At 41.7% G+C, this 20732-nt stretch overlaps 1 protein-coding gene across 1 annotated transcript in view; it reads left to right on the top strand.

The window, feature by feature from the left end:
* The window catches only part of TRPC1 (transient receptor potential cation channel subfamily C member 1), a 174785-nt gene that overhangs the window by 18465 nt on the left and 135588 nt on the right, over positions 1-20732 (top strand). The window contains exons 4-6 of the mRNA XM_053709004.1: positions 5622-5824; positions 5949-6080; positions 17260-17455. Of these exons, the coding sequence (XP_053564979.1) occupies positions 5622-5824; positions 5949-6080; positions 17260-17455 (531 nt within the window). The remainder of the gene's footprint in view (positions 1-5621; positions 5825-5948; positions 6081-17259; positions 17456-20732) is intronic.

Genomic DNA, 20732 nt, shown 5'->3' with positions numbered 1-20732 from the left:
TGTCATAATTTGCATAAATAAAAAGAGAGAAGCGCTCAACCTGGGAACGAACAATAGCATAATAGCTTGTTCTATGGCTAGTTACCACCCTAGAAGCAGCCCCTTTTTGCTCAATATGTGCCTTTCACAGAGAAGAACTTTCCTGTAGCATATCAGTCTGATCCTGACTTGACAGTACAGTCCAGCCCCGAAATACCAGGCAATCCCTCTCTGAACAAGAGAAACAGCAAAACCCCAGACGTACGTTTCGGCCTATTGTGGGCCTCGTCAGTGAGGTGCAGCCATATCCCTCTAGGCACACTGAGCAACGGGTCCACGTCTGGATTCCCGCATCACACTTAGGGAGACTTCCCTAAGTGTCATAATTTGCATAAATAAAAAGAGAGAGAAGCGCTCAACCTGGGAACGAACAATAGCATAATAGCTTGTTCTATGGCTAGTTACCACCCTAGAAGCAGCCTCTTTTTGCTCAATATGTGCCTTTCACAGAGAAGAACTTTCCTGTAGCATATCAGTCTGATCCTGACTTCACAGTACAGTCCAGCCCCGAAATACCAGGCAATCCCTCTCTGAACAAGAGAAACAGCAAAACCCCAGATGTACGTTTCGGCCTATTGTGGGCCTCGTCAGTGAGGTGCTGCCATATCCCTCTAGGCACACTGAGCAACGGGTCCACGTCTGGATTCCCGCATCACACTTAGGGAGACTTCCCTAAGTGTCATAATTTGCATAAATAAAAAGATGGGGGAAACCAGACGTGGACTCCTTGCCCAGTGTGCTTAGAGGAATGTGGCTGCACCTCACTGACGAGGCCCATAGGAGGCCGAAACGATCGTCTGGGGTTGTCATGTTCCTTGTTCAGAGGAGAATTGCCTGGTATTTCGGGGCTGGACTGACCTTACTTGGCGGGATCAGACTGATATACTTCAGTAAAGTTTTCTTCTGTGAAAAGCACACTGGTCTAAAAGAGGCTGCTTCCGGGTGGTAAATCGCCATAGAACAAGCCACTGAGCTGTTGTTCGTTCCTGGTAGAGCGCTTCTCTCTTTGTATGCAAATTATTATGACCCTGGGGAAGTCTCCCTATGGGTGATGGGGGAAACCAGACGTGGACTCCTTGCCCAGTGTGCTTAGAGGAATGTGGCTGCACCTCACTGACGAGGCCCATAGGAGGCCGAAACGATCGTCTGGGGTTGTCATGTTCCTTGTTCAGAGGAGAATTGCCTGGTATTTCGGGGCTGGACTGACCTTACTTGGCGGGATCAGACTGATATACTTCAGGAAAGTTTTCTTCTGTGAAAAGCACACTGGTCTAAAAGAGGCTGCTTCCGGGTGGTAAATCGCCATAGAACAAGCCACTGAGCTGTTGTTCGTTCCTGGTAGAGCGCTTCTCTCTTTGTATGCAAATTATTATGACCCTGGGGAAGTCTCCCTATGGGTGATGGGGGAAACCAGACGTGGACTCCTTGCCCAGTGTGCTTAGAGGAATGTGGCTGCACCTCACTGACGAGGCCCATAGGAGGCCGAAACGATCGTCTGGGGTTGTCATGTTCCTTGTTCAGAGGAGAATTGCCTGGTATTTCGGGGCTGGACTGACCTTACTTGGCGGGATCAGACTGATATACTTCAGGAAAGTTTTCTTCTGTGAAAAGCACACTGGTCTAAAAGAGGCTGCTTCCGGGTGGTAAATCGCCATAGAACAAGCCACTGAGCTGTTGTTCGTTCCTGGTAGAGCGCTTCTCTCTTTGTATGCAAATTATTATGACCCTGGGTAAGTCTCCCTATGGGTGATGGGGGAAACCAGACGTGGACTCCTTGCCCAGTGTGCTTAGAGGAATGTGGCTGCACCTCACTGACGAGGCCCATAGGAGGCCGAAACGATCGTCTGGGGTTGTCATGTTCCTTGTTCAGAGGAGAATTGCCTGGTATTTCGGGGCTGGACTGACCTTACTTGGCGGGATCAGACTGATATACTTCAGGAAAGTTTTCTTCTGTGAAAAGCACACTGGTCTAAAAGAGGCTGCTTCCGGGTGGTAAATCGCCATAGAACAAGCCACAGAGCTGTTGTTCGTTCCTGGTAGAGCGCTTCTCTCTTTGTATGCAAATTATTATGACCCTGGGGAAGTCTCCCTATGGGTGATGGGGGAAACCAGACGTGGACTCCTTGCCCAGTGTGCTTAGAGGAATGTGGCTGCACCTCACTGACGAGGCCCATAGGAGGCCGAAACGATCGTCTGGGGTTGTCATGTTCCTTGTTCAGAGGAGAATTGCCTGGTATTTCGGGGCTGGACTGACCTTACTTGGCGGGATCAGACTGATATACTTCAGGAAAGTTTTCTTCTGTGAAAAGCACACTGGTCTAAAAGAGGCTGCTTCCGGGTGGTAAATCGCCATAGAACAAGCCACTGAGCTGTTGTTCGTTCCTGGTAGAGCGCTTCTCTCTTTGTATGCAAATTATTATGACCCTGGGGAAGTCTCCCTATGGGTGATGGGGGAAACCAGACGTGGACTCCTTGCCCAGTGTGCTTAGAGGAATGTGGCTGCACCTCACTGACGAGGCCCATAGGAGGCCGAAACGATCGTCTGGGGTTGTCATGTTCCTTGTTCAGAGGAGAATTGCCTGGTATTTCGGGGCTGGACTGACCTTACTTGGCGGGATCAGACTGATATACTTCAGGAAAGTTTTCTTCTGTGAAAAGCACACTGGTCTAAAAGAGGCTGCTTCCGGGTGGTAAATCGCCATAGAACAAGCCACTGAGCTGTTGTTCGTTCCTGGTAGAGCGCTTCTCTCTTTGTATGCAAATTATTATGACCCTGGGGAAGTCTCCCTATGGGTGATGGGGGAAACCAGATGTGGACTCCTTGCCCAGTGTGCTTAGAGGAATGTGGCTGCACCTCACTGACGAGGCCCATAGGAGGCCGAAACGATCGTCTGGGGTTGTCATGTTCCTTGTTCAGAGGAGAATTGCCTGGTATTTCGGGGCTGGACTGACCTTACTTGGCGGGATCAGACTGATATACTTCAGGAAAGTTTTCTTCTGTGAAAAGCACACTGGTCTAAAAGAGGCTGCTTCCGGGTGGTAAATCGCCATAGAACAAGCCACTGAGCTGTTGTTCGTTCCTGGTAGAGCGCTTCTCTCTTTGTATGCAAATTATTATGACCCTGGGGAAGTCTCCCTATGGGTGATGGGGGAAACCAGACGTGGACTCCTTGCCCAGTGTGCTTAGAGGAATGTGGCTGCACCTCACTGACGAGGCCCATAGGAGGCCGAAACGATCGTCTGGGGTTGTCATGTTCCTTGTTCAGAGGAGAATTGCCTGGTATTTCGGGGCTGGACTGACCTTACTTGGCGGGATCAGACTGATATACTTCAGTAAAGTTTTCTTCTGTGAAAAGCACACTGGTCTAAAAGAGGCTGCTTCCGGGTGGTAAATCGCCATAGAACAAGCCACTGAGCTGTTGTTCGTTCCTGGTAGAGCGCTTCTCTCTTTGTATGCAAATTATTATGACCCTGGGGAAGTCTCCCTATGGGTGATGGGGGAAACCAGACGTGGACTCCTTGCCCAGTGTGCTTAGAGGAATGTGGCTGCACCTCACTGACGAGGCCCATAGGAGGCCGAAACGATCGTCTGGGGTTGTCATGTTCCTTGTTCAGAGGAGAATTGCCTGGTATTTCGGGGCTGGACTGACCTTACTTGGCGGGATCAGACTGATATACTTCAGGAAAGTTTTCTTCTGTGAAAAGCACACTGGTCTAAAAGAGGCTGCTTCCGGGTGGTAAATCGCCATAGAACAAGCCACTGAGCTGTTGTTCGTTCCTGGTAGAGCGCTTCTCTCTTTGTATGTTAATAATTGTAGGTAGGTGGCAGCAACGTTGGGGGGGCAGATTAGGGGTTAATAAAATGCATTATAGTGTTTGCGAGGCGGGATTGCGTCGGTTTAGGGGTTAATACATTTATTATAGTGGCGGCGATGTCCGGTCGGCAGATTAGGGGTTAATAAGTGTAGGTAGGTGGCGGCGATGTTGGGGGGGCAGATTAGGGGCTAATAAATATAATGTAGGTGTCGGCGATGTTGGGGGCAGCAGATTAGGGGTTCATAGGGATAATGTAGGTGGCGGCGGTGTCCGGAGCGGCAGATTAGGGGTTAATAATATAATGCAGGTGGCGACGATGTTGGGGGCGGCAGATTAGAGGTTAATAAGTGTAAGGTTAGGGGTGTTTAGACTCGGGGTTCATGTTAGGGTGTTAGGTGTAGACTTAGAAAGTGTTTCCCCATAGGAAACAATGGGGCTGCGTTAGGAGTTAAACGCTGCTTTTTTGAAGGTGTTAGGTTTTTATTCAGCCAGCTCAGCCCCATTGTATACTATGGGGAAATCATGCAAGAGCACGTTTTTCCATCTTACCGCTACCGTAAGCAATGCTGGTATTAAGGTGAGAAGTGGAGCTAAATTTTGCTCAACGCTCACTTTTCTGAGGCTAACGCAGCCATTCAGAAAACTTGTAATACCAGCGTTGTTTAAAGTAAGCGCTAGAAAAAAAAGGAGCGTTAGCTCCGCAAGTTTTTACAGACAAAACTCATAATCTAGCCGTAAGATTGTCTGGAAAAAGGCTCAATTGTGGAGCCGAAACGTCGACCTGAATTATGTTATTTTTTGCTGAATAAATAAAGAATCAACTATAAAAAGACCTTTGAGTGCCTCTATTTTTCATATGGATATATATATATCTTACACAACCTTACACTCCCTGTAAGGTAACAATGGCCGGTGCAGTCTCCATACTTGATAAAGGTCCCAGGTGGAGGACCGAAATGTTGGATGTTTTTGGGTGTGAAGTGTACCACAATATGTGAATAAAGTGGTAACATCTTTATTGAAGAAACCGCGTGCAAGTTATTTCTTTGGAGTATATATATATATAAATAAAATAGAAGGTGTGTATGCACTCTCACTATTTGTGACCAACTGCCAGGGTGCTGTAGGAAATGTAAAATTCGTAGCAATAAGCTCTCACTGGTCTTAGGATCTCTGTGTCAACCAAAAAACTTTATTCCGTGTATACATGGATTTATATAATAATAATTTCTTCGGCACCACAATTAGTGAAACCAAACTGTATGTAGTTAGCCCAGCAACAGAGTGCCAACAAATTTGTCCTGAGTGCCACCTTGGCCACTTGTGTCATAGGTTTGCCAACTGTGCCATTTAAGACTAATTCTTTAGAAACTACCAGGTTCATAGGGTAAACCTATACATTATTTAGGCTTGAAGTTCCTAAGATGTAAAACTCTTTTTAATTGTTTTCTCATCAGCACTTAGAACAGATAGCTTCTCCTTGTATATGTCCTTGTTTAATTTTCCATTAAGATAATTCAATGTCTCAGAGAATATTAATATTATTTCCTCTTTTTGCCCATCTGACACATTTGATTACGAAATACCATTATAACAAATGTCCCAACATTTCATGCATAAGTCCTGTAGTGCTGTTTTATAACACATGAAAAAAACATGTCAATATTATATAATATTCTTCATTAAATATTGATTTGATTCTGTACTTCCCGTTAATTAGCATTCACTATAGATGGAGCTTAAATCTTTTATTGTTGCTGTTTCAGAAACTCATGGAGCGTATACAGAACCCAGAGTATTCCACGACCATGGATGTGGCCCCAGTTATTTTGGCTGCTCACAGGAACAATTATGAAATTCTTACAATGCTTTTAAAACAGGATGTGTCCCTCCCAAAGCCCCATGCAGTGGGTTGTGAGTGCACTTTATGTACTGCTAAGAACAAGAAGGACAGTCTCAGACACTCCAGGTTAGTATAAAAAGTATAATTTGTTGGCCGATATTCACATCACAATACCATGTAGCTTTGACTTAATAATAATTTGCAATCAAAAATCTACACAAAAAAAATAATTCTCACTTTTCTGTGAAAGGTTTCGTCTTGATATTTATCGATGTTTGGCCAGTCCAGCACTTATTATGTTGACAGAGGAGGATCCAATCTTAAGAGCTTTTGAACTCAGCGCTGACTTAAAAGAGCTAAGTCTTGTTGAGGTGGAATTCAGGTGAGGACATTTAAAATAATCTTTAGATGATTTGTTAAACTTATTTTGAGAATTTTTTTTTTTTTAAGCTTTATTCTTCATGAAATATTTTTTTCTCCCATGTAGCCTTGTGGCATGTGGCTAAGTGATTTACTGGAAAATGTAGTTACTCCATTGATAACACATTCTATTTATCATCATTCAATATTACAAGATTTCTGTAAAAACCAGTGGGGACAAGACAATAACACATCCCTTCAAGTAGTAGAAAGTGCTTCAGAAAGGGTAATGTGCACCAGGAACATTCAACCTCTCATTTTACAGCCCCAATTCTGAAAAAGTTGGGACAGTATGGGAAATGCTAAAAAACAAACAAAGAGAGCAATTTAAAAATTCAATTCACCCCGTACCATGGGTGGAACTACTGTGGTCGCGACTGTGACGGTGCCCTTGAGGTCGGCCACTCTGGGGAATCCTGCAGGTTTAACCTGACCTCTAAAAGTGTGTGTGCACCCGCGCACCTTTGTTAGGGGAAGCGCACGCACGGCACACAAGTTTTTTTAAAAGTTCAGGCAGCGAGAGGTGTGTTGCGTGGCACAGTGGCAGCCGGAGACACCGGGAGCTCACTACCCATTCACTAACTACGAAGCCTGTGACTCGCTGAGCACTAAGGAAGCTCTTGCCAGTTGTATTATACAAGGAGCCCGTGTCTGCCTCTCTATACAGAAAACTTCTAATCCACTGAGAATTACCAAACAAGGGATCTACTCATTACTACCTGGGTACATGACCGAAGCATTGCACCCGGGATGGAGCTCTGAGTACGAACAGTCGATGTGGCTTTTGTTTGTGGACAACGTGCTTGGGACTGCTGGGGGCAGTTATGTAATGGGACCGAGTCTGGGATATGTCACAGGTTCCTCTTAAGTTAGATATTCACTGGCTAGCACGAGACTCTGCACCTCACAAATAACCCACATTTACTTTGTCACAATATCTTAACTCTGACTTTATTGTCACAATACCTTACCTCTGACTTTATTGTCACTAAACTATTCCACTACTCACTTCACTTATATCCACATTCCTTTAATCTCTCTCAACTTCTTTTTATCATCTTTATTGTTTTTCACCTGTGTCTGTTATCATTTCCCAATGGTCTTAATCCACTCTCTATCCTATGTCATATATGTCACCTTTTCCTTTGGGAGGCTGTTCTCCAGGGTCTGCTATTTCCCCTTCTCTGCTTCTTCCATTTCCACAAGTGACTTCTTGCTTTCGACACAATCTATCAAAATGTATCTGATTTATACCCTTTCACATTTGTCAGTGTACAAATTTACTAAAAGCTTCCTTACTTTTCTTATTCTTCTCTTTCTCTCTGTACTCTCTCTCTCTCTCTCTCTCTCTCTCTCTTTCTCTCTCTCCCCTTGTACTTTCCCTCTCTCTCCCTTTCTCCACCCCCACTCTCTTTACCTATGTTCTACTCTTTTATCTCACCTTTTTTCTACCCTCTCTTTGCCTTTGTTCTACAAAAAAAGTAAATATATAAAAAATCATGTTTTTTTTGGCCAGGGACCCTACATGGATTCTTGCACCGGGGCCCTGAGGCTTCTATATACGCCTCTGCCCTGTACTATATTGAAAACACATTATTAACACATTATTTTATGTTTTACTTTGTGAATTTAATGTATTTTTGAAAATATACACTCATTTTAAATCTGATGACTGCAACACACTCCAAAAAATTGTGAAAGTCAACTGTTTACCACTGTGTAACATTACGTTTTCTTTTAATAACACTTATTAAGCATTTGGGCACTGAAGACACCAGTTGGTTAAATTTAGCAAGCAGAATTTTCCCAATTCATTCATTATTGATGTCTTCATCTGCGCAACTGTATGGGGCCTTTGTTGCCTTATTTTGTGCTTCATAATGCGCCAAACATTCTCAATCGGAGACAGGTCATGACTGCAGGCAGGCCATGCTAGCACCTGCACTCTCTGCTTATGCAACCATGCACTTGTAATCCAGGCAGAATATGGTTTGGCATTGTCCTGCTGGAAAATGCAGGAACGTCCCTGGAAAAGACGACGTCTGGGTAGCAGCATATGTTGCTCCAAAATGTATACATATCTTTCTGCATTAATGGTGCCCTCACAGATGTGAAAGTTACTCAAGCCATGGGCACTGACAGACCCCCATACCATGACAGACACTGGTTTTTGGGCCTTACGCTGATAACAGCTTGCATGGTCCGTAGAACACGAAGGCTGTTTTTTCCAAAAGATATTTGAAATGTTGACTCATAGGACAACAAAACATGATTACACTGTGCAGCACTTCTGGACAGTGTTGATGTATGACTTCTGCTTTGCATAGTAAAGCCTTAACTTGCATCTGTGGAAACAGCGGCGAATGGTGTTGACTGACAAAGCTTTACCAAAGTATTCCCATGCCCATGTCAGGATATCCATTACAGACTCATGACGGTTTTTCAGACAGTGACGTCTAAGGGATCGGAAATCATGCCCATTCAGACGTGGTTTTCGGTCTTGCCCTTTATGTACCGAGATTTGACTGGATTCCTTGAATCTTTTCATTATATTGTGCACTGTAGAAGGGGAAATGCCCCAAATCCTACAGATTTGTCTTTGGGGAATGTTGTTCTTAAAGTGTTGGATTATTCGCTGATACATCTGTTGGCAGATTGGCGAGCCTCGACCCATCCTTGCTCTTGAAGGACAAGGCCGTTTTTTGGAGGCTCCTTATATACTATCATTACACGATTTTCTCACCTGTTTCACATCACCTTGTTATTTCAACTTGTCACATCAATATTAGTCCTAAATTGCCCCTGTCCCAACTTTATTGGAACGTGTTGCAGTCATTAGATTTGAAATGATTAGATATTTTCAAAAATACATTAAATTCACAAAGCAAAACATCAAATAATGTATTAATAATGTGTTTTCAATTTAGTACAGGGTGAATTGAATTTTCAAATGACTCTTTGTTTTTGTTTTTTGCATTTTCCATACTGTCGCAACTTTTTTGGAATTGGCAGTTGTAATAATGCCAATGAACTATTTCAAACAAGAAATCAAATAACTCTGCTGTTATAATAGTGGAATAAGTTCCAACAAGTTAACTCACTGTATTTGCTTAAACTGCAAAACCACTTTTCCATTACATGATATTAAGGTTGAAATGATGCTAGAAAGATTTAGGGGCCGATTTATCATCGATCTGTCCGACATGATCTTCTCAGCGGATCATGTCCCACAGACATCGATGAATGCCGACAGCATACGCTGTTGGCATTTATCATTGCACAAGCAGTTCTTGTGAACTGCTTGTGCAAAGCCGCCCCTGCAGATTTGCGGCCAATCGGCCGCTAGCAGGGGGTGTCAATCAACCCGATCGTATTTGATCGGGTTGCTTGCTGTCCGACGTTCAGAGCAGACGGACCAGTTAAGGAGCAGCGGTCTTAAGACCACTGCTTCTTAATTGCTGTTTCCGGCAAGCCTGAAGGCCCGTGCAGAAACTGGGCAAGTTGGCCCCATTTGGGGCATAGTAAATCGGCCCCTTAGTTGTATTTTCAAACATGATGAGGCATAGCTATTGAACTACAAGTAAGGTGGTTGTGTATTCTCTTCTTAGTATTGAGAAGGAAAGCAACACCATATGTGGTGGGGTCTAATGTTAATTTACAGCTTTAATGAATACTACGATTTTAGACAGATGGACTCAAATAAGATCATTTTCAATATATCATAACGATTAAAAACATATATTTATAGAAATGAAACCCGAATCTGGCGGCAGGTTGCAGCATTCAGCTCTTTTCGTATAATAGTGCAACACACAAAGTTCTGTGCAAATCAAAATATTTGTGTATTGCACTATTACATGAATATTTCCGGCTCCAAATATGGCTGAAAGCTGCGACTTGCAGAGAGATTTGGCATTTGTTTGTATTCCTATTATCCAATACTTCTGTATTTTTTTTTAATGATAATATTTTATTGAATTCTTGTAACATGACAATACAAAGAAGAAAATATGACACAATAAGTAGTATGACAAATGTGTAAATGTAGTACATTACATGAACAATAAATTATATTTCTTCCTGAAATGCTTTCATGTTTAAGTCATTTTTCACTTGAGATGTTTTATGTGAAGTTGCCTCATTCACATATACTTTGCTATGTTTATTTAATCCCATATTGGTGTTATATAACTACAGAAAGCCTTAAAGCTATAGATATTTACAGTAGAATGCAGAAATAAATCACTCCCTCTCTATGGCCTCTTAGGTCCGGATCTCTAAGTAATGGCCCTACGTTTGGCTTCATAGTACATAATCCATGGTTCCCAGAGGTCTATGAATTGGTCATTTGAGGATAGATGGTCAGCGGCAGAGCTACTCATTTGAGATATATATATATATATATTCTATTTTTTTTCTATTAACCTGAAAACTAGGGGGTTCTGTTGCAATACTGGATCTCGTTGCTGTGCATATTAAGGCTATTAATTTATTGTGTCTTGGAAGGAAACCCTGTATTGGGAAATGTAAAAGTGCATGCTCTGGGTTGATGATCCCATCTTTCTCAAATATAGTGCTTAGGAGTCTAGCTGTCTTTTGCCAAATATGGTTTATTTTACTACAATGCCACCATGAATGTAAATAAGTTCCCTCCTCTCCACAATTCCTAAAACATAAGCTGTTAGATGTGCCTCCAGTTTTGCATATTCGTGTAGGGTGTAAATACCACCTATATACCGTTTTTAGGTAATTCTCTTGAAGGGTTGAGTTGCGGGTGAATGCTGTACCTTAGTACCAACAAAAGATTCGGCAGCACTGGAAATAATCCTCTGTAGCAAATATAATAAAAAATCAGTGTTTATGCAAAAAGGTACACAATAAAAGCAATAATTCAGGTAACAGATATACACTGATCATACAAAAGCATTGAATGATCATAAAAAAAGCAAACAGCATACGCGTTTCATGCAGGACTACTGCACTTGATCACTGCTAAGGAAGTTAGTTTGCCAACAGTCTATTTAAGAGCAACAATTAATTAAAGTCACACATGTTGTAATTAACCCTGTATTAGACTGCACATACAAAAATTAAGGAAACACAACAGTGTTAATGTATAAATAACGGAGGTATGTTGATCAAGTTAAACAAGCAGTTTTAACGTTAGACTTTACTGTTCTATAAATGTAAACATAATAATGTTAAAGAGTAATTCTCAGAACTCTCTCAGAAACATTATCTACAGAGGTCACCCTAACTTTCTCTTTATTTATTTATTTATTTTATTGTCAAATCGAGTATCCATAAAAATGTATACAAATAGATTAACATCAGCCTCAATATTTTGACCTACCGGGGACCTAGTGTTAAGGAAAAATATCAATTTGACCTCTTGACCTGATGTTAATCTATTTGTGTAAATTATATCTATTTGGGTTAAATATACTCCCTTAATGGCTACTTCTACCATTGTGTGATTGGACCATGTACAGTTTAAAATGTTTGCCCTTGAAATGAGAGGTACCAAAACCTGACTTAGTAAGACATAATCAATTCTAGAAAAGGAGTTGGGTACTGATGAGTAGTAGGTATAGTCTCTCTCCCCCTTGTTTAATGTTCTCCATCTGTCAATTAAAGTGTGGTCCAGTAAGAAGTTCTTTAAGTATTTTTTGGGTTGAGTAATGGTGTTGCCCTGTCTTTCTTATCTCATTGGACCTGTCTATGGCATCGTCCAGGGTCAAATTAAAGTCCCCCCTATAATCATACAGTATTTCTTCCAATGTGTCAGCTGTTGACTTAGCCTAGCGATAAAAGGAGATTCTTGTTTGGTGCGTAAACATTTTCTATTAATACTGGGGTATTGTGAATCAGTCCTCTAACTATAAGGTATCTGCCCTCTGTATCTGAAATGATCTCTTCCTCTGTGAAGTTGAGTGAGTTGTGAAAGAGTTTGGATACTCCGCAGTGGTTTTATTTTTACTACTGGCCTGATATTGTTGTGGGTATATGCTTTATCCCAGTATTTGGGAGTGCAGGATTTAGTGAAGTGAGTCTCTTCTAGTAGCACAATGGGGGCCCCATGGGATTTATATTCTGTCAGTGCTTTTCATCGTTTAACGTTAGAGTGAAGACCTCTTATTATTTAAATTATATTAATGGTAGTCATAAATTGTTATAGTCAATATTAATTTGAGATGGCTACTGAAATGTTGGCGGGTGACTAATTCTGTGAGAAAGTTTTGTGTTACCATACGCTGCAGTTTCTGGTTTTGGTTCGAGTAGTTGTGTAGAGGGTTTCTTTTGTCTAGCCATAGCTCTAATTTAAGTGTCACATTTCTGTCACTTATTCTTCTGTAGTGTTTGTAAGGTGAGTACGTGTGTAACCATTCTGTATATACATATTGCTCAAGGGTGAAACAAATTAATACATATAACAGTACATGCAAAATAAACAATTCTCTATAATTTAAGAACATATATCTAATAAATGAGTTTCAGCAACTTTGCTAATTGTGAACCAGGGAAGGGGAATGAGGGGTGGTAGAAGGGATGGAGAAAAAGAGTTGGGGGTTTAAGGTTCCTGTGCAAGGAACTAATTAAATAGCAAAATCATTTAGTATGCTCAGTCCTTTCCGGGCTTTTGGAACCTGAATCTTCTTTCCTAGGCATTTTTAGGTTTCCTGACTGATGTCCACTCTTTTTGGAATGATTTCAATTGTGGCTTGGTTGGAGGTGTTGGTGGGTGAGCATCCTTTAGTAAGTGTAGCCTTCTCAGCAGTGTTTGGCCTTCATCCAACGATGAGCAGGAATAGGTGTTATTTTGGTAGGTAAGCTTAAAGGGACACTGAACCCAAATTTTTAATTTTGTGATTCAGATAGAGCATGCAATTTTAAGCAACTTTCTAATTTACTTCTATTATCAATTTTTCTTCGTTCACTTGCTATCTTTATTTGAAAAAGAAGGCATCAAAGCTTCTTTTTATTTCAGACACTGGACAGCACTTTTTTATTGGTGGATGAATTTATTCACCAATCAACAAGAATAACCCAGGTTATTCACCAAAAATGGGCCGGCATCTAAACTTACATTCTTGCATTTCAAATAAAGATACCAAGAGAAGGAAGAAAATTTGATAATAGGAGTAAATTAGAATGTTGCTTAAAACTGCATGCTCTATCTGAATCACGAAAAAAAAAAAATTTGGGTTCAGTGTCCCTTTAAATGGGAAATTCCATATATATTTTATTTGTGCAGATGATAGTATGGTCACAATTGGCTTCAGTTCTCTTCACTTGTGGAGGGTAATAGGTGTCAAATTAGAATATATTTGGATCTGGTGGCCCTCGAATTGGCTTGAAGTTGTTGATCTTGTTGCTTTTAATAGTTGTTCTTTTATTTGGTAATAGTGTAATTTCACTATTATGTCCCTGTGCTGGGATGTCTGTGGAGGCTTTGTTAGGGCTCTGTGAACCCTGTTCATTAGAATTATTATTATTATTATTATTATTATTATTATCGGTTATTTGTAGAGCGCCAACAGATTCCACAGCGCTAATGACTTGTCTATGTCTGGGAGAAGTTGTTGAAAGAGTTGAGCCATTATGTCTGGGAGGTTGGTATAGGCCTCCAGCATGTTGCGTATGCAGAGGTTGGACCTCCTAGAGGGGTTTTCGAAGTCTTCAAGTTGATCCTTGAGTTTGTTTATTTGTAAGACTTGGTCTTGAATGGTATTTTGTAAATATGGTAGTTCCTCTACTACGTTGTCTAACCTCTCTTCAATTTCCGTGGTGTGGCCTCCAATTTCTAAAGTATCATGTTGGATTTCTGTTAGTGTAGTCTGGAATTCTTCCTGGAAGAGGGATTTTATCTGGAGGAGCAACTCCTGATTGGGGGTTGTTGTTGGTTGTAAGTTAGCAGGATTTTAGGAGTTGATGGAGCCTAAGTCCCTGGGGAGGAGTGTTTTGTTTTTTTAATTGTGAGCGGGATAAGCAGTCTTTCACTGTCTGTGTTTTGTTTTTCATTTTGGTATTATATTGTGTTTCAATTAGTTTTTTTTTTTTTGCAAAATCTCTTCCAGGGGTATATCCAGAACTGCACAATTATTCAGCTCAAAGGAATAAGGTGGGGAGGGAAAGATGATAGTTGGTTCCGATAACTGTGAGCTTTTGCTGCGGACTCATATGTGTTCTAGTCAGCGCATTATAAGTTAAAAGATTAGATGGTATTTAGTGCCTGCCACTTGCTTTTCACAAATTGACCTGCTTCAGTCCTCTAATTCTCCTGCCTCCTTTTTCTCTTTTTTTTTTTAATCCCCTTTTTTGATACAGTGATGTTATATCAGTTTTGTTATTGGGGCTTGAGAAATAGCGTGTGAGGCAGAGTGTCTTTATAACCAGTGCTGGAGTTTCTAGTGGGTGCAAAGCCTTAGTCAGGGTAATGGCAGTCTTACTGCTCTCTGCAGCCTAGTTATTTATGTTTGTGGTTTTGGGTGCCATGTGCAAGGCCACCACTAGTAATTTTGGGGCCCCTGACTAAACCTTTGACTGCCCCCCCCCCGATTATTTTTGACTATGAGCTAGCTGGTTTTGCTCTTTGGAACCAAAGAGCTTGCAGGTGTATCAACTCTCCTTACATTATCACTGTTTATATATACACACACACACACACACACAAAGCCTCCTTATGTTATCTGTGTCTGTATACTATTAGAGAGAACAACTGAAAATGAATAGTTGAGCTTTTCCATACAAAATACTTAAAGGACCAGTCAACACAGTAGATTTGCATAATCAACAAATTCAAGATAACAAGACAATGCAATAGCACTTAGCCTGAACTTCAAATGAGTAGTAGATTTTTTTTCTGACAATTTTAAAAGTTATGTCTATTATGTCTATTTCCACTCCCCCTGTACCATGTGACAGCCATCAGTCAATCACAAATGCATACAAGTACCATGTGACAGCCATCAGCCAATCACAAATGCATACATGTTTATTCTTGCACATGCTCAGTAGGAGCTGGTGACTCAAAAAGTTTGAATATGAAATATAATGAAAGTAAATTGGGAATTTTTTAACAATTGCATGCTCTATCTGAATAATGAAAGTTTAATTTTGACTTGAGTGTCCCTTTAAGTATCAAAATGTTCAGTATAAGTGAAGATGCAATAGGCAAAATTAGCTATTTCAAATGACAAAATAAATCTAAATATGTAATTTGCTGTATACTCCAGCAGGTAAAATAGATCATTGGGAACACATTGAAGAGGAGACATTTCTTTAATACACTGGGGCATATGTATCAAGCTCCGAATGGAGCTTGATGCCCTGTGTTTCTGGCGAGCCTGCAGGCTCGCCAGAAACAGCAGTTATGAAGCAGCAGTCACAAAGACCACTGCTCCATAACCTGTCCGCCTGCTCTGAGCAGGCAGACAGACATCGCCGGAAATCAACCCGATCGAGTACGATCAGGTTGATTGAAACCCCCCTGCAAGCGTATTGCTCGCCGTATTCAGTGAGGTCTGCCGGACCTGATCTGCACTGTCGGATCAGGTCCGACAGACCTTGATAACTAGAGGCCACTGTCTCTTTAAATCAAATGCTGATAGGTGGATAAGCTGATCTCTGTCTCTCACTGTGTTACTGGTGGGCAATGGCATTACAAAGCTATCCACAATTTGACAATTTGACAAAAAAAATGACTAATGTCTTTTTTAGATATGAAAGGATGGCCATATTCTAAAAATTGTTGAAAGAAAACTCAATAAGGCCCATAATTCATCATACATATGTAAAATATTCATAATTTTGTTGCAGCCTGCATAGCTGACCTGATTAGCAGTAAGATAAGCAAACAAAGTTAGACCAGGAAGAAGAAGCCCTGCCGCCCAGGACTTTTAGTGTCTGACAGGGAAAGTTCAGGCAGCAGAGCAGATCAAAGCAGGTGTCCCAACCTCAGTTTAACATAACTGTATGGATCTTGATGCCCCTTGTTTCCGGTGAGCCTTCATAACTTGTATGCCTGCTCTGAGGCCGAATACGATCGGGTTGATTGACACCCCCTTCTAGTGGCCGATTTGCTGCAAATCTGCAGGTGGCGGCATTGCACAAGCCGTTCACAAGAACTGCTGGTGCAATGATAAATGCCGACAGCGTACATTGATAAATATGCCCCCTTGACTCTATCTAGTCCTGATGGGAACTCCTCCCTCCCACTCCGATTTGAGGATATATGCTGCAAGGCACTCTGGAACGTTTCCAGTTCCAGCCGTGCAGCATGTAAAGATCCCAGCCTTACTAAATTTCTTGTGCAGCTGGCTGCTGCAAGTAGCGGGGGTATGTGGGGGGCCCGGCGGGCCCTTGTAGAGCATGGGACCCCTGACTGGAGTCACGTCTGTCACCCCTGATGGTGACCCTGGCCGTGTGTATAGGCTTGGAAAGTCTTAGTGCAGAGCAAAGATTACAGACCTTTTTCGCTCGTGTCAGTTCACACTGGTTCATTCTCCTGCAGTGTGTCTGTTATCGGTCTTCAGCTCATTGTTGGCGTGGATTAATGTTCTCCTCAAAGCTGGATGTCTGATGTGCTTCAGCGTTTCACTCCACTTGATCATCTTTTCATTTGCGTTAGGCCGCACCTGCGCCTGTCCCGCTGTGCCAAGCCGATCAGTCCAGAGGCTCTTTTCTCTAATCGTTTCGCTTGGTGTAGTCCTCACCCTGTGTGAGATGATTAGGGTCCAGTTTTAAGGCTGTAATTTGCCCAATAACCCCTCACAATCTGAGGTTTTGTACGGAGCTCTCTGTAAGTGGGACCGCTCTGTACCGAGGTTAGCTCCGCCTCCAAAAATGCAATCCAATACTTCTGTATTTTAATCCTATTTGCTAGCAGCTTAGTGATTACATTAGTGCAGGGTTTTCAAACCTGTCCTCAGGCCTCCCTAAAAAGCCAGATTTTCATGATTACCTTGGGTAAGAGCAGGTTAATAACCATGTTTACTAATCAGCTGAGTTGAAAACCCTGCATTAGTGGAAAGTATGAAATAAAAAGTAAATTATTTCAGTTTATGGGGTTAAACACAATCTATTATCTGCATGTTAATGTATTTTATGTGTGTTTGTTCTTATGTCTTTGTAACCTGTAGGAATGATTACGAAGAGCTAGCACAGAAATGTAAGACGTTTGCTAAAGACTTGCTGGCCCAGGCGAGGAACTCAAGGGAGCTTGAGGTGATCCTGAATCACCAGTCCAGTGATGAGCCTGTGGACAAAAGAGGACTGCTAGAAGAGCGAATGAACCTGAGCCGTCTAAAGTTGGCCATCAAGTACAACCAAAAAGAGGCGAGTGACGTGTCTTAACAAAGCATCAAAATAAGTAGTTTTGTAACTTTGGTATGGTAGGCAACTTGTAGCTGAGATCCCTTTGCTATAATTCATAGAGAATATTGCTGAGTATCAATTAATCAAATTGAGACCAATGAATAATTGAATATTCAGTTTTGCTCAGCTGTTTCTTACTTTTCTCCATTAAGCTTTAGCTAAGTTATATAACCAATCACTCAATATTCAGACAAGTAGTACTTAGTATAGAGTGTTTGCAAGGTATTATCTTAACAGATTTTATGGAAACAAGGGGCGCGATTCGATATACGGCGCAGGTTTCGGCGCAAGCGTGGAAACCTTGCGCCGCCCGTAGTTTCAGCTTGCACAGCAAGCTATCACATATACGGCGCCGGCAGTTGCTAAAGTGCTGTAAGTCGGACAAACTAGCGATGTCCAGAAATCAGCGTAAGTACAAATTTCTGAAGTCGCCAGTGACTTACAGCACTTTAGAAACTGCCGCCGCCTAAAAAAACTGACTAAAATATTAAATCTCCCGTTACTGTCTAACACGCCTCCCAAAAATAGCCCGACACGTATACCCCTCTATCCATAATCCTGCCTCTCACTCCTAACAATAAATGTATTAACCCCTAAGCCGCCGCTCCCGGACCCCGCCGCCACCTATATTAACTGCATTACCCCCTAATCTGAGCCCCCTACACCGCCGCCACCTATATTATATATATTAACCCCTAATCTGAGACCCCTACCCCGCCGCCACCTATATTAACGGCATTACCCCCTAATCTGAGCCACCTACACCGCCGCCACCTATATTATATATATTAACCCCTAATCTGAACCCCCTACCCCGCCGCCACCTATATTAACTGTATAACCCCTAATCTGAGCCCCCTACACCACCGCCACCTATATTATATATATTAACCCCTAATCTGAGCCCCCTACCCCGCCGCCACCTATATTAACTGTATTAACCCCTAATCTAATCCCCCTACACTGCTGCCACCTATTTTAAATGTATTAACCCCTAATATGATCCCCCTACACCGCCGCCAGCTACATTAAATATATTAACCCCTACTCTAATCACCCTACACCGCCGCCACATATATTAACCCCTACTCTAAAACCCACACGATCCCCCCTTATACAAACCTAAGTCTAACCCCCAAGTGGTCCTTACCTGTCCTGAAGACTGGCGGAGAAGGTCCTGTTCCAGGCGGAGAAGTCTTCTTCCAGGCGGCGACCTCTTCTTCTTCCAGGAACAAGCTGGTGCGGAGCGGAGGAGTTGAAGACCGGAGCTGAAGACCGTCCTCTCTGGAACTGAAGACCGGCGATGCTGGAACTGAAGATCGGCGACGCTGGAACTGAAGACCGGAGCCATGGAGCGTGGAGGATCCTCTTCATACGTTCTCCGCCATACACTGAATAGGAATTCAAGGTACACGATTAAAAATGGCATCCCTTGAATTCCTATTGGCTGATTTGAGCCTTCAAATTCAAATCAGCCAATCGGATGAGAGCTACTTTAATTCTATTGGCTGATTTGAATAGCCAATAGAATAAAAGCTACTGTAATTCTATTGGCTGATTAGAATGCAATTTGTGGCAAGGTGAAAATGGAGTAAGATTTCTCCATTTTTGCCACTTAAGTCCTTACGCTGTATATTGGATACCAAACTGCTCTGGTTTGGTATATCACTCTATGGGCCAAAAAACTACGGTCAAAGGGTGAAATATACGAGCGTAAGTTCTATGTTACGCCGTATATGTGATACTAAACCAGCGCAAAATTTGGCGTTTCCGGCTTTTGCGGGTGACGCTGCATATCGGATCGGGCCCAAGAATAGCACACTGTGATCCAAATGTGTAATTGTTCTAGATAAGCAGTAACAAAATAGCCAAAGTGTAAGATACAATACATGTAGTTAAAATATAGTAATACAGCATTAAAGGGATATGAATCCCAAACAAAATGCTTTTGTGATTCAGACAGAGCATACATTGTGCAGAATTATTTAAAATTATCTTAGCGGCACCTTTATGAAACTAAAGCATTTCCTGATTTGCGCCATTGACTTGAATGTAGCTCGCTACCAGATCAGAGCGGGAGCAAGCTACATTCACTTAAATGGCGCAACCGGGCGGGCTGTGACTAGGCAGCGCGCCCGCAAAGCGCTTTTTAACAACAAGACCCGCTCAGTAGAACCTTGAGCGGATTCTGACTTTGAAATAAAAAAATCAGGAAATGCTTTAGTTTCATAAAGCTGCCGCTAAGATAATGTTATATAATTCTGCACTATGTGCAGAATTATATAACATTATTTTGTATGTTTACTGTCCCTTTAAATTAAAAATTAAAGGGATAGAAAGGTAAAAAATGAAATTTGTGTGGGAACATTTCAATTTTGAATAGAAACATGTATGAAATATACTTCCATTAGCAAAAATGCTTCTAGTAAAAGTAATTACTGTGTTTCAGAGGCATACACACATATGCTGTGAGTGCATCGTGCACAAGTATTCAAACACTACACCTTCTCAGTGACAGCGGTAGTTTGTATGACACAAATTATCTTACCTGACGCAATACACACCACTACCAGCTCTCTGAAAAGGTTTGAATGCCAGTGAACGAGGCACAGCATACTAAAAATAGTAATGCCCATTACCAAAAGCATTTTCCTTATTTATGTATATTGCAAAAATGTTTCAAATCAAAACTGAAATGAAAAATGATTAATCTAAAAGAGATTTTTCTCCCATGCACATCCGTATAGCATAATAGTATACTTTTTGCACAGTACATTCACTTTCTTAATATTCAACACCTTATTTTCTTACACCTAGATTACAAGTTTTGTGTTTGTGTTTTAACACTGAAAAAATAGTAATTTCAGTGTTAAAACAGCAACGCAGCCATTACGAGTCTTGTCGGTATAGCTGTACCGCAAGCCTTTTAGCCTGTGATGCAAAGTCAGTCCCGCACTCGTAAAAATTATGTTTTTTCATGGGACTTCTATAGGGCAGCTATTAAGAGTTTTGCGGTGAGGCTAAAAAGCATGCGTTACACTCTATAACGACAAGATCCGTACCGCCATCTGAGAGAAGTAGTTATGAGTTTTACGCAACAAAACTGTTACATAAAACTCATAACTAAAGTGTTAAAAAGTACACTAACACCCATAAACTACCTATTAACCCCTAAATCAAGGCGCTCCCGCATCACAAACACAGTATTAAAGTTATTAACCCCTAATCTTCTGCTCCC

This window comes from Bombina bombina, chromosome 4, assembly GCF_027579735.1.
Source record: "Bombina bombina isolate aBomBom1 chromosome 4, aBomBom1.pri, whole genome shotgun sequence".
NCBI lineage: Eukaryota > Metazoa > Chordata > Amphibia > Anura > Bombinatoridae > Bombina > Bombina bombina.
This window is presented reverse-complemented; position numbering and strand designations above follow the sequence as displayed.